The sequence below is a fragment of the Spermophilus citellus genome, assembly GCF_964194105.1.
Source record: "Spermophilus citellus genome assembly, chromosome: 6".
In the NCBI taxonomy this organism is placed as follows: Eukaryota; Metazoa; Chordata; class Mammalia; order Rodentia; family Sciuridae; genus Spermophilus; species Spermophilus citellus.
This window is the reverse complement of record NC_138187.1, coordinates 22,366,546-22,380,719: the sequence shown is the minus strand read 5'-3', so window position 1 is coordinate 22,380,719 and position 14,174 is coordinate 22,366,546. Positions and strand designations below refer to the sequence as shown.

Genomic DNA, 14,174 nt, shown 5'->3' with positions numbered 1-14,174 from the left:
GTAATGCATTAAATAAGACCAAAAAATAACAACAAACCCTAGGAAAGGGGAAGAATCTGATTTCCAGAATTATCACATTATTATTTTAAAAATTCAGTTTTAGACAACAACAAAATAAAGCATAAGTCATACAAAGGAAATGGAAAATATGTCCTATTCAAAGGAAAAAAATAAACCAGTAGAAGCCATCCAGGAAACTTAGACAAAACTTTAAAATATCTATTTTAAAGATGATCAAAGTTGGCATAAACCTAGAAGACTTAAAATCAGCATACTATAGTAATACAGCCACATTAATGTTTACAGAAGTGTAGTGGCACCTCCTTTCTCCACAGAAAAGTCTTAACTGGGCTTCTCCAGAAATCTCCACCATGGCTGATTTTAGGACTATCAACAAAAGAGTCTTTGCAAAAGAGTTCAATGTAGATAAACTTCCTATTTTCATGTTTCCCTGTTTTATTTGGCCACTGGCCGAGAAGATACTAGCACTCCAGGTGCTGGATACCCCCTTATTAGTTTTTCACAAACATATCCAGTATAGTAGTTTGTAGAAATGTGTAGACAAGGCCTCCGGCCTTGAGCTGGGGCTTCACAGAGATGTAGACATTTTTTAGCTAATTTACCAATTGGGCAATGGTAATAGGTGGCAGGGGGAGGAAAGAGAGGGAAGAAGAAGCTCTCCTCTTCTCAGGTGTTATCCTTGAAGGGTTAATCTGCCCAAAACTGTGAAAGAAAAAGCTACTTTTATGTGAACTTCTGCAGACTGTGAACTTCTGAGCCCCTCCCCTTACATGCTGGGTATAAAACTCTGAAACTACCTGAAGTCGGACTTCAGAGGATTAAATGATTACAGCAAAAGCTGTGCCCTCTGAACCTGGCTACAGCCAAATAAAACAGTTTCCTCCTATCTTTGGTGCCTTGCCTCGTCTGTCCCTACAACAGAAGCTCAATTCACAATAGCTAAGCTATGGAACCAACCTAGATGCCCTTCAACAGATGAATGGATAAAGAAAATGTGGTACATATACGCAATGGAATATTACTCAGCCATAAATAAGAATGAAATTATGGCGTTTGCTGGTAAATGGATCCAAGTGGAGACTGTCATGCTCAGTAAAATAAGCCAATCCCCCCCCAAAAAAAATGCCATATGTTCTCTCTGATAAGTGTACACTAACTCACAATGGTCAGTGGGGAGGGTTACCAGATTGGACAGAGAGGAGTGGGGGGAAGGAATGGGGAAAGGAAGTAGAATGAATCAGACATTACTTTCCTATGTTCTTATATTAAATCAAGACCAGTGTAACTCCACATCATGTACAACCTCAATAGTGGGAAGTTATACTCCATATATGTATAATATGTCAAAATATATTCTACTGCCATGTATAAAACAAAATTTAAAATAATATTATTATATTATTATTATAGTGAAATATTATTATATTATTACATATAGTAAAAAAATGCTCAAAGAACAAAAATAAGATATATAGAAAGTCAAAAAAACAATGCATGAACAAAATAGAAATATCAACAAGGAGATTAAAAAAACTAAAAAGAAACCACAAACAAGTTCTGCAGATGAAAGATACAACAACTAAAATGAAAAAATTCACTAGAGAGATTCAAAGGAAGATTTGAGAAAGTAGATGAAAGAATAAGCAAATCTAAAGATAGGAGAATGGAAATTATTGAGTCCAAAGAACAGAAAGAAAAATTATATTGAAGAAAAGTGAACAGTGTAAGAAAATAACAGAATGAAGGAAATAAAGAGAGAGGAGAGGTGGCTCAATAGTAACACAGATTTATTCAAGACAAACTTGTGGTGGGGGGGGACAAGGGAGACTGAGACACATCTCCCACTTACAGCCTCAGGTAGATAGATGTAAGAGAGCGAGGGAGGCGGGAATTTTGCAGTCAGGGGATGTCAGAAGAAGGGTCTTTTGTTGAACCAGGTGTTTTTTAGGATTTCAGTCCCAGATAACAATTTCCTTTCTTTGCATGATGATGGAGTATTTTCTAGGGTTTAGCTCAGGTTGAGTAAGAGTGACCATAAGGTGACTCTTGTTCTAAGATGAAAGATATGTTTTAAAATGGCGATGCCTATGTCAAGTTCTTCCTAACAGACAGAGCCTAAAGAACCTGTAGAACACCATCACAGGGATTCAAATATGCCCTATAGGAGTCCCAGAAGAAGAAAAAGAAAGGGGTATTTGATGAAATAATGGTCAAAAACTTCCCATATTTGATGAAAGTCATAAATCCAAGAATAACAAACTCCAAGTTGGATGAATTCAAAGAGACCCATATTAAGGCACATTCAAAAGATGAAGAATTTTGAAAACAACAAAATGGAAGTGACTTGTCATGTTCAAGAGATCCTCAATAAGATTATCAGAAATTTTGGAGGCCAGAAGGCATGGATCTGATAAATCCAAAATTCTACCAGGAAAAAAAAAAAAAACTCACAGCCAAGAATCTTATTTCTGGCAAAACTGTTCTTCAAAAAAGAGAGCCATTTAGTCAAGTGGTGGCACACAACTGTAATCCCAGTGATTCGGGAGGCTGAGGCAAAAGGTATTTGTCACAAGTTCAAGGCCAACCTCAGCAACTTAGTGAGGCCTTCAGCAATTTAGGGAGACCGTCTCAAAATAGAAAGGGTGGAGAATGTGACTCAGTGGTTAGGCACTCCTGACTTCAATCTCTAGTACCAAAAAGAAAAAAAGTAAGGAAGGAAGAAAGGAAGAAGAGGAGGAGGAGGAGGAGGAGGAAGAGAAGGAGGACATTTCTAGATAAACACAAGCCAAGAGAATTCATTGTCACTAGACTGATGCTTCATGAAATGCTAAAGCAATTCCTTCAGATTGAAGTCAAAGGACACTAAATAATATCAAAGTCACATGAAGGGAAAGGATCTCAATAAAGATAAGTACATGGACAGCTATTAAAGCTAATATTTTAACAATGGTGTATAACTCTACATTTTGTTTTCCACATAATTTAAGAAATAAATATTTTTAATTATTATTTTATGTTTTCAGACACAACATAAAGAAATATTAAGATTAGGGCAGAGATAAACTAATGAGACTAGAAAAATGATAGAGAAAATCAAGAAAAATAAAAAGTTGGTTCTTTTCAAAAGATAAAGTATTAATCAGCCTTAAAAAGGAAAGAAATTCTAGGGCTGGGGCTGAGGTTCAGTGGTAGAGCACTTGCCTAGCAAGTGTGAGGTACTGGGTTCAATCCTAGCACCACATAAAAATAAATAAATTAATTAAAGGTATTGTGTCTATCTACAACTAAAAAGAAATTTTTAAAAGGAATGAAATTCTGACATAGTCTACAACACAGATGAAACATGAGGACATTATGCTAAGCAAAACAAGTCATCTACCTAAAGGCAAATATTATATGATTTCAATTATCTGAGGTCTCTATGTAAGCGCATAGATACAGACAAAAAGTAGAATGCTTGTTGCCAGGGAATGGGAGGAGGAGAGAGTGAGTATAGAGCTTTAGTTTTGCAAAATGAAGAGTTCTGGAACTACATGATGTTGACTTCCAGCAACAATATCAATGTACTTAATACCGACTGCACTTAAAAATGGTTAAGATTGTCAATTGTGTGTTACATATTTTATCACAATAAAATTTGGGGGAAATACTGAGTGAATGAATGAGTTTTGATCTGGACTAAAAATATGAACTACACCCATTCAGGCATCCTCCCCTAGGAATTTAGATTAAGAACTAAAACCTACTGAAAGGAGGACATTTGGTTGGCAGTGGGAACTGAGGCTGAAAGTTCAGGGTGCAGATCTTACTTATAAAATTATAAGGAGAGCAATTTGCAGAGAGGTAGAGATAGCCTGAGTGAGAAACAGCACAGTCCCCAGAAGAAAGAAAAAGAAAAGCACTCTAGAGATGTCTCTGATTGACATTAGTTTTCAATCCAGATTATGAATTTCTTCATCAGTAAAGATAGGTGAAGTTTTGTTGCAGTAATAAACAGTACCAACATCTCAGTTCCTAATATGAAAGTTTATTCTCATTTATCCAAATATCACTGTGGTTTAAGAACCTCTTCTAACCAGCTATCCTACATGTGTTATCTCAGTATTCTAGCCTTTTTGATTACATTAAAATTCCCTGTTAACATGTGACTCTATGACGTGAAGAACCACACACAGGCTCATAAATATTTCTATCTGAAAGTGATATACATCACTCTGCTCACATTTCATTGAGCATTAAATAAGTCATATGTCCATACTCAACTTTAGGAGCACACAAGTGCAGTCATCTCCTGTGCCTGAAGTAGTAGTGATGTCTATCATGGAATCTTAATGACAAAATACCCCAAACTTGAAATAATTTAAGTGAGTCATATTCAAAGCATCAAATCAACATAAATAGAACATAAGGCATCCTGGGGGGGATGCAAAAGTGAAAGTAATCACTGTTTACCTAGTGCTTTAGAATTCACTTTTCTAGACATAATTCTGATACTCAAGCCGGAACTATAAATTAGATCCTGTTATTAATTATTATTGTCATTTTTCTTGGGCAGTTCTCAGGGATAGCAAAATTCATTAATCTCCAAGGCCCTGGATTCAATCCTTACCAACACCAAAAAAAAGTATTCACCAATATATTCTTGCCAACTTGTTTTGTTTCCATTATTTAAGCTATTATTTTCTGCAGAGGTAATCTTTGTGTGTGTGATGTGAAATAAGAAATTCAATTTCATTTTTGTCCATATGAATAAATAATTTCCTAGGCCCACATATTGAATTTTATTCTTTGAAAATAAACTGTTAAGGCTAAGGGTGTAGGTCTGTGGCTGAGCACTTGCATAGCATACATAAGGCGCTAGCTTTAATCCCCAGGATTGTAAAAAGTAAAATAAGAAATAGAAAATTTTAGTTCCCTATATCTCTCAAACTTTTATTTTACTGCATATTTAGCCTCTACCCAAGTCAATATAAAAGAAGATTCCAGTGTTATTTTTCCTTTGAGTGTGAACAAATATAGATGCCCACAAACCAACTCTATGAGCATATATTTAGGAAACCACTTCAAAAAAGAATTGTTCAGACCCATTTATTGCCTCTTCAAATGCAATAATGATGAGCAGTGGAAACATCCAAACATAACACTATTTCCTACCCTCAGTCTTAAATTGAATTCCCTACTTCATATCACACACACAAGGATTTCCCACATGAGGTAAGTTAATTTAAAAAAAAAAAAAAAGGTCATCATTTGCAGAGGGTCTGAGAATCCAAGACCACAAGTTGACAACTTGTTACAAGATAAATCTATGAAAGTCTAATCCATTTCTTATTCAGTAGTATAACTAAATAGAAATATAATAGGAAAAACACCATGTAATTTTTTTTTTTTTTTTTTTTTTTGTGTGTGTGTGTGTGTATGTGGTGCTAGGGATTGTACATGCAAGACAGGCACTCTACCAACTGAAGTATATCCCCAGCCTGGAAAAACACCATTTATAACAAAAAAAAAAATCTATAAAACACCTAGACACAAATCTAACAAAAAATATGTAAGAGCAGGGCTGGGCTTGTGGCTCAGTGGTAGAGAGCTTGCCTAGCATGTGTGAAGCACTAGGTTTGATTCTCAGCACGAATAAAGATATTGTGTCCATCTACAGCTAAAATTTTTTTTTTAAATATGTAAGGCTGGGCAGGTTGCACACACCTGTAATCCCAGCAGCTAGGGAAGATGAGCCTGGAGGATTGCAAGTTCAAAGCCAGCCTCAGCTATTGGCAAGGCACTAAGCAACTCAGTGAGATTGTCTTTATATAAAATACAAAATAGGGCTGGGGTGTGGCTCAGTGGTTGAGTGCCCCTGAGTTCAATCCTTGGTAACCCCCCAAAAAAAATCCTAGCTCTGTAAGTATCTGACCTTAAGTAAGTTACTCTCTGGACCTTATTGTCCTCATATGGAAAATGGGGATAGTAATACTATGAATATCAGGGAGTTGTTGTGACAATTAAATGATATAATAGATGTCAATGTACATGTAATGAATGTTCAGTCCACAATAGCTGTATCTATTCTATTCTTGAATTCATGTATATGTGGCTCAGTGGTGAGCCTGAGTTCAAGGCCCCTGAGTTCAATCCCCAGAACAAAAAAAAAAAAAAAAATGTAAGAACATATATTTTTAAAATCATTGAGTTTTCCTGAAGGAAATAAAAGAATAGAGATATATTACATGAATGACAAGACTTAATATCATAATGATGATAGTTCTCCATTACTCAGTTATTTAGTATAATGTCAACAGAATTTTTTTGGGGGGAGTGATGCTGGGGATTGAACCCAGGGCCTTGTGCATGCGAGGCAAGCACTCTACCAATTGAGTTATATCCCCAGACCCTATTTCTTTAATATATAAGCAGTCCTTAGGTAGACTCATGGCTACAAATATCATCTGCATGCTGATGATTCTGTCTCCATCCCAGACCTCTCTCTTGATTTCCAGACTCAGATACTCAACTGCCCACTAGATGTATAACTAGTATCTCAGATCAAGTATGTCTAAAACTGAACTCCTGATCACTCTCAATCTTGCCTTACCTCAGCTTGCCCAACCTATATATCAAGCCCATAAGACAAAGCCAGGCCAGCCAAAGCCTGAATGATTTGACCAGTAAAGATGCAATGGACCATTCTTAGGTTCCAATAGTTTATTACCTACATAGACAGCAAAAGTAAAAGTAGCTAAAATTCATTATAGTTCTTGTCCAGCACATCAGGAAGGATGATACCAAAAAAGGCAAGCAGCTGTTGTCAGATGTTTAGGGGGAGGCCAAGGCAAAAAGCCTCATACTTTTTCAAACCTGAGAAATGACAAAAAATTGCCTCCTGCCTCCCTCCTAAGGGAGGTAGGAAGATGAGCAAGAGAATACCCCCAGAGCAGTCACTGACAGGCCTCCTACCCTCTATTCAGAGGGGATTACAAAGTGTTTCATCATGACTGAGATTATCTGTGATCCAAGCCTTGGCTTATGTGACCTGTGTAGACGCACACAACATCACTAAGGCACCATGTTGGAGCTTTTCCCCTACATTCATTCTATTCAGCATCTTTCCAGTTACAGACCAAAGTCATCAGGAACTCCCATGGTTCTTCTCATCCACTCCCCTATTACCAAAATCATGGAATCCATCCTCATCCTGCCTAGACAGTGAGACCCTGTTTCTAAATAAAATACAAAATCGGGCCAGGGATGTGGTTCTGTAGTTGAGTGCCCCTGAGTTCAATTCCCAGTACCAAAAAAAAAAAAAAAAAAAAAAAAAAAAACAACCTACAATTTACAGAAGCCTCTTTCTGTGCCATAATGCTTGTACACTAACCTCCTTCCAAAGTCAGTTTTTAATACAACAGCCAGAGGAATCCTTTTAAAATACAAGCCATCTCATTCTGTTCCTCTGCTCCACACCTTGCCAAGTCTCCTCAACTCACTAGAAGTAAAAGCCAGTCCTGTTATTCATGGTGGTACATGCCTATACCCTGGCTACTCGAGGCCGAGGCAGGAGGATTCCAAGTTCAAGGCCAGCCTCAGCAACTAAGCAAGGCCCTAAGCAACTTAGCAAGACTCTGTCTCAAAATAAAAAATACAAGAGCTAGGGATGTGGCTCAGTGGTTAAGCTCCCCTAGGTTCAACCCCTGGTACCATAAATAAATAAATAAATAAATAAATAAATAGGCCAGTTATTTCTAAAACCTATAAGGATATGTGTGGTCTGTCATTTCATGCCTCTGCCCCTACCACTCTGTGCTCATGTCCTTTTCTCTATCCCTTGCTCCTTCTACTACCCTGGTTCTTTTTCAAGCATGCCAGACACACCTCCATCCTAAGGCCAACCACACTGGCCATTCCTTCTGACCAGACCATTTTTCCCCCAGGTATCTGACTCACTCCCTCCCCACCTTCCAATAAGTGAGTTTGACATCACATGACTCTCTATCCTCAACTTCAAAGATCATCTTTTCATGTTTCTTATCTCAATTTTTTTTTCAGCTTTGCTCTTAAGGGAATGAAGGCATCATGGTCTCCTTCATCTCCCATTGCCCCATGTGGCTCCCAGGATTATGGCTTCTCTTTTCCCAGCAAAATCTCCAAAACCCACCTTCCCTTGCCCACATGGACAAATTATCTCTATCAAACCTCCTCCAGCCAGGTACAGTGGCACAAGCCTATAATCCCAGCAGCTTGAGAGGCTGAGACAGGAGGATTGAGAGTTCAAAGCCAGCCTTAGCAATGGTGAGGTGCTAAGCAACTCAGTGAGACCCTGTCTCTAAATAAAATACAAAATCGGGCCGGGGATGTGGTTCTGTAGTTGAGTGCCCCTGAGTTCAATTCCCAGTACCAAAAAAAAAAAAAAAAAAAAAAAAAAAAAAACCTCCAATTTACATGACTCACCACATTCAAAAGAACTTGCCACATAGAATCCACTCTCTGGAGGAGGTTCTGGGAAGCACTAATAACAACATATTGGTTTTCCATTGACCCTGGATGGTCACTAACATTTGATTAAGAGTGGCACCATCTCAGGGCTGGGAATGTGGCTCGGGCAGTAGCGCACTCGTCTGGCATGCGTGCGGCCCGGGTTCGATCCTCAGCACCACATACCAACAAAGATGTTGTGTCTGCCGAGAACTAAGAAATAAATATTAAAAAATTCTCTCTCTCTCTCTCTCTCTCTCTAAAAAAAAAAAAAAAAAGAGTTGCACCATCTCATATTCCCTTGACCATCTGGTTAAGCCGTTGGGACATGAGGACAAATATAGGGTTAAAATTCTAGCTGTGTGGTACATGCCTGTAATCTCAGCATCTCAGGAGGCTGAGGCAGGAGGATTGCAAGTTCAAAGCCAGCCTCAACAAAAGCAAGGTGCTAAGCAACTCAGTGAGACCCTGTCTCTAAATAAAATACAAAATAGTACTGGGGATGTGGCTCAGTGGTCAACTGCTCCTGAGTTCAATTCCCCTTACCTAAAAAAATTTTTAAATCCTTGCTCTGTAAGTACATGACCTTAAATAAGTTACTCTTTAGATCTTACTGTCCTCATCTGGAAAATGGGGGTCGTAATACTATGACTATCTTGGGGTTGTTATGACAATTAAATGATATAATAGATGTCAATGTATATGTAATGAATGCTCAGTCCACATTATTCTACTAACTCTTGAATTCATGTACATGTATGGCTAACATAGCCTCCAAAACACAGGAAATATATATTGGCTCAAAGTTTTCAGGTGCTCAGGAGGAAGCATTCTACACATTCTTGTCCCCAGTGGGTACTCCACTGCTTCCTCAATTGTCCAATCAGGGAACTGAATGTCAGGCGAAGAAAAAGTTCTACCACAGGTTTTGTGGAAATTTCAGGGGTTTCTACTAAAGTCACACTAAGAACATGGTTGGCTAGAGTTCACTTTGGGGACAGAGGAAGTTATTTCACCATCCTTAAAACAGTTCCTCCTGCTTCCTACTCTTGAAAGCAGAAATAGCTCAGGGCCTGACCTGAACAAGGTAGGGGAATAAAACCAATTTTATTGGTAGTACAAGAAGGAAGTTTTACTAGTTGGGGAGAACTACAAAGTCCTTGCTTCTAGAGGTAAAAGGATGAATACAAATATCAAAGGGCAACAATCTCTTCCTAACTCCACAGGGCAAGTCTTTTCTGAAGAATGAGTCAGATATGTCCTAAGATACCTGACCCTGTTCAACCTCTGAGAAGTTGAGCCAGACCCAAGAAGCCATTGTAATTCTATTTTTCTCCCAATTATATTGACTATGCAAACAACAAGATGGCAATATTTTAAAGAATAAAAAAGACAAATACATAGTCCCACCACCATATCAGCTTTTCTGCACTAACTCCCAGGCAGATACAGTTTACCAGCTTGTCATGATGGGATAGGTTTAATTCTGTACTATGGTTTTGCCATATAATATTTTAACACAAACATATCTCATGTAGCTTTTATAAGAATCATGATTATAATTTTAATGAGCATAAAATATTCCCTTGAGAATTTTTAGCATTTTACCATTTTAGACAATGCTGTATTAAATTATTTTATATATTATACCATTATACTTCTTTGGAATTTTCCCTCCAGAGGTTATTTTTAAATTAAATGACTGGAGCCAGGCATATTGGCCATTTCCTATAGTTCCAGCAGCTTGGCTGGAAGATTACAAGTTCAAAGCCAACCTCAGCAATCTAACAAGGCCCTAAGCAATTTAGCAAGATTTTGTCTCAACAAAATAAAAAGGGCTGCAGATATAGCTCAGTGGTTAAGCACCCCAGAACCAAAAAATAAAATAAAATAAAATGACTAGGGGCAAATTAAATGCACCTGTGGGACCTTCCATGCCTACTGCCAAACGACCTTCAAAATGGGTTGTACAGCATACATTTTATTTTTAAGCCAACATTTACAGAGTGTGTTGTAGTTTTGAATTATTTCATAAGTTGCATCTCAACTAAGATGGCAGGTTGACATGACTTCTGCTTCCTAGGGCAGACACTTCAATGGGTTAACTCCAAGCCTCTCTCTAACAGATAGACTGGAAAAGCTACTTACAGGCTTCTCAGCCAGCTTGCAGCTGAGAGTGGCCATGTAGCCACACTCTGACCCATAAGAAAAAGTCTACAAGGCTTCTGGGAAAGTGCAAATGGAGAAGCTGACTCCTCCCCTCCTTGCACTTCCTGCCTAGAATGTGGAAATGATGCTTGAGGCAAACCAAGTTATGAAAGAACAGAGATACCAGGAAGAGAATGTAGTCTACTCACAGAATAGATCAGAGAGACCATGAGGGAGCCACACAGCCTCTGAGACAGAGGTGAAGAGTGAGATGGGAGCAGCCTGATCTCTGGATGCTTTCCAACTTTAGTTCAGCCCACACACAACCTCATGCCTGAGCCCCAACAGACCTTCACACCATGCCCCCATTTTCTTGTAGAAATTTGAGACAAGTCTCTATTCCTATCAACAATCAAATCTGCAGGGATTACAGTTGTTCTCACAATTTCTGTTTCATGCTGGTAGACTCAAAGGATCAAGACCAGTTAGGAATTTTGTTCTTTCCATACCACACAGGGAGAGGAGTCTGTGCACACATGAGAGGTCACTTGATTGCTATCTGAAACATCCAGGCCTTGCAGAACAGTGTAAGGTCAAGCAGCCTGTAAAGGTGTCAAATTGGTCCTTGTCCCCAGTGGGTGCCAGGAAGGGTCTCCCATACACTATTTCTTTCTGGACTTAATTTAATCCTGCTTCTAGCAGATACTCTAGTTGAAGGGAGCAATTGGTAATATCTTATTGCACTGCAGTTGGGTTTTCTGGCATAATAGAGCCACCATCTTTTTAAGTATGATTTATCTTTTCTGTTTTCCATATAGAGTGGAGTCTCCAGGATGTGTATGACTTCATCAGATAGCCTACGTTTTGCTCACTTTTTGGGTCACTTTTGCAATGAAAGATGGCCTGTTGTCACTTTGCATGAAGGAATGGAATCAGCTCCTTCAAAGGGGCTTTAATTTTTTTGAAGCTTTTTCTATTCTGGAGGGATATCAAAGGAGGTATCTACAAGTATAATCAAATGTTTGAATTTTCCTGTGGCACAGAGCATTTGAGTAAAATCTGTTTGTCAATCATCAAATGTCTGCATTTATATACATTGTTTTCCTTTTACAGTAGGCTGCCTTCCCATCTTAAGAGGGTTTCAGACACAATTTTGAGTCATCTACTGAACAGTCAGTTGGAGGTGTGGCTCTCACAAGTGGGGCTTGATGAAATTCACCAAGGCATTCTTCCCATATTCAGCACTTTCCTGTAGGTGTTCAATCCAGATCAGACCAGTGCTTCAGGCAGGAGGATGAGCTCATGGGAATTTCCTCTCCACTTGGCAGCTATCCCAGGAGTTAAAATTCCATTCACTGGCCTGTTTCTCATCCTCCTCAGTATAAAACAGTTTGTACTGGTCCAATTCAAACTGAGGTATTAAGTCCCTAATAAACAGTTTGCTCTTTGTGGTCATTTTGGCTGCCCTATCAGATATCCCATTTCTCCAGGCCACATAAGTATGGATGGGACAGTGCATGAATACCCTCTACTTTCGTTTGGCCATAGCTTATATTAATGCCAATATTTCAAGGGCATGTTTAATGTCTTTGTTCTTAGCTGTGAGGAGCCCTCTATCTTTCCAGATAGCTCCTCATGTATATATCTCATGGAAGCATGTCTTGAGTCAGACAGTTTGAGAGTTCTTGTCAGAGCTATTAGTTCAACTTTCTGAGCTAATGTTTTCAGCAGTAAAGCCTTGGCTTCTAGCACCTGTTGTTCCCCGACCATGACATATTCATTCATCTATATGCCTTTGTCCACAAGGCTGATCCCATCAATGAAGAGGTCCCAGTAAGGCTCTGTGATAGGCTGATCAAGCAAATCCAACCTGCTAGAGTAAACAATCTCTAAGATCTCTGAGCAGTCATGTTGTATTGGTACATTATCATCTGCTGGCAACAGAGTTGCTGGATTTAACATAGACACAGTTCCAAGGTTGGCATTTGTCTAACAAATATTTTAATGTCAAAAAATACTTTAAAATGGTTGAAAAAAGCAATTAGTGACAAATACCAATACTTATTCAACATGGTTGGATAAAAGGCACTGCATAGTACCATACAAAGTCAGTCAGTCCTTTCAATGCCAGTGCATGAGAGAGACAAAATTTAAAAGCAAAAATACAACTAAAAAGCCACTTTCTGTTTTTTATGCTGATTACAAAGGTCCCAGGTTAAAACCTCCTCTCCCACTGTCCTTTTTTTCTTCTTCACAGTCTGACTTACTCATATTCACCCAATAGTTCAATGTCCCTCTGTCGATGACAAGCAGGTATTGAAACCACCACCACACAAGGCTATATGCTGGAAAGCATGCATCACCCACATCCGTACAGGCGATGGATTCAAGGTCACTCCACGCGAATTGGGCTAGCAACGAAAAAAAAAAAAACACAAAAACACAGAAATACCTTTTGCAGGATCAGGGACAGCTCTGAAACCTCGGGTGTCAGTTCCCATGCTGGAGAGCAAGAGGAGCAAGAGAGGCAAGGGAGCAAGTGCACTCCAAACCCCTGTACTTATTAGGGGAAAGATATTTGATAGGATATTCCACTCAAATAAGGCAAGAGATTGTGTTACAACAAACAGAGAGGTGTAGCCCAGTCCCAATAGGTGACACGCAATCCCAGAGCTGCACTTCCTTGCTGAGCCAAGGTAAGGCCCACTTGCTTCTCACTGCATGCATGCCAGTTCAATACCCCCATTTCTTAAGGATTGGGGCCATGTGCAGTTCCTGTTCAGGGTGCCCCCCCCCGACAAGCACGGTTAAACCAAGGTACACCTTATTGAAATCAATATTTTCACAGGCAAAAAAATGAAGGTGTTTGCAAAAAATGAAGGTTATGTGAAGTCTACCAACAATGTGGCAAAGAATCGTTATGACCAGAGCAGGTTTTCTCTTCCTTAAACAAAATCTCATTTGGGATAATATTGATCACCTTTCCCAGGTTCCCTTCAGCCCATACAGCCTTACTTACTTTTTTAGTAGATCCCTAGAAAACAGGCTCAGTTTCCTTTTCCTGGATGGCCAGTGAAAGATGGAACCAGAGCATTTTCTGGTGGTACTTGCAAATGAAGTTGTTGCTTTTTAGGTGAAAATGTTATCCATGTATTTAACAACAAAAAAAAAAAATCATCCAAGAAGAGAGATCAGAAAATCTGGCATATACAAAAAACTATGCCTTAATTTTCATTTGCTCAAGTTGCATTCAAGGGGTTGCACAAAGGATGGGATTGAGCCTGACCTGTCACTTTTATCAATATCACAATGTCATCAACTTTGAGCTACCCACTGTCAGTTGTACCTGCGGGCTCCTGATGGGCCTTTTTCTTACAATAAGAATATTGATTCTTTTAATATATTTTTTTAGTTGTAGATGGACCTTTATTTTATTCATTTATTTATATGTGGTGCTGGGAATCAAACCCAGTGCCTCACACGTGCTAGGCAAGCCATCTACCACTGTGCCACAACCCTAGCCTGGCATACTGATTTTT

General features: G+C 38.9%; 1 protein-coding gene across 5 annotated transcripts in view; it reads right to left on the bottom strand.

Moving 5' to 3' along the window:
- The window catches only part of ITGAM (integrin subunit alpha M), a 68,565-nt gene extending 55,372 nt beyond the window's left edge, over positions 1-13,193 (bottom strand). For 2 of the 5 annotated variants that reach the window (XM_081299534.1, XM_081299535.1), the window contains exon 1: positions 13,088-13,191. In XM_081299534.1, the coding sequence (XP_081155660.1) occupies positions 13,088-13,136 (49 nt within the window). In that variant the 5' untranslated portion in view covers positions 13,137-13,191. Of the gene's footprint in view, positions 1-12,902; positions 12,922-13,087 lie in introns of those variants that run through there. The other 3 variants (XM_081299540.1, XM_081299539.1, XM_081299538.1) reach the window with 3 other exon arrangements.
- Positions 13,194-14,174: the final 981 nt, after the last annotated feature.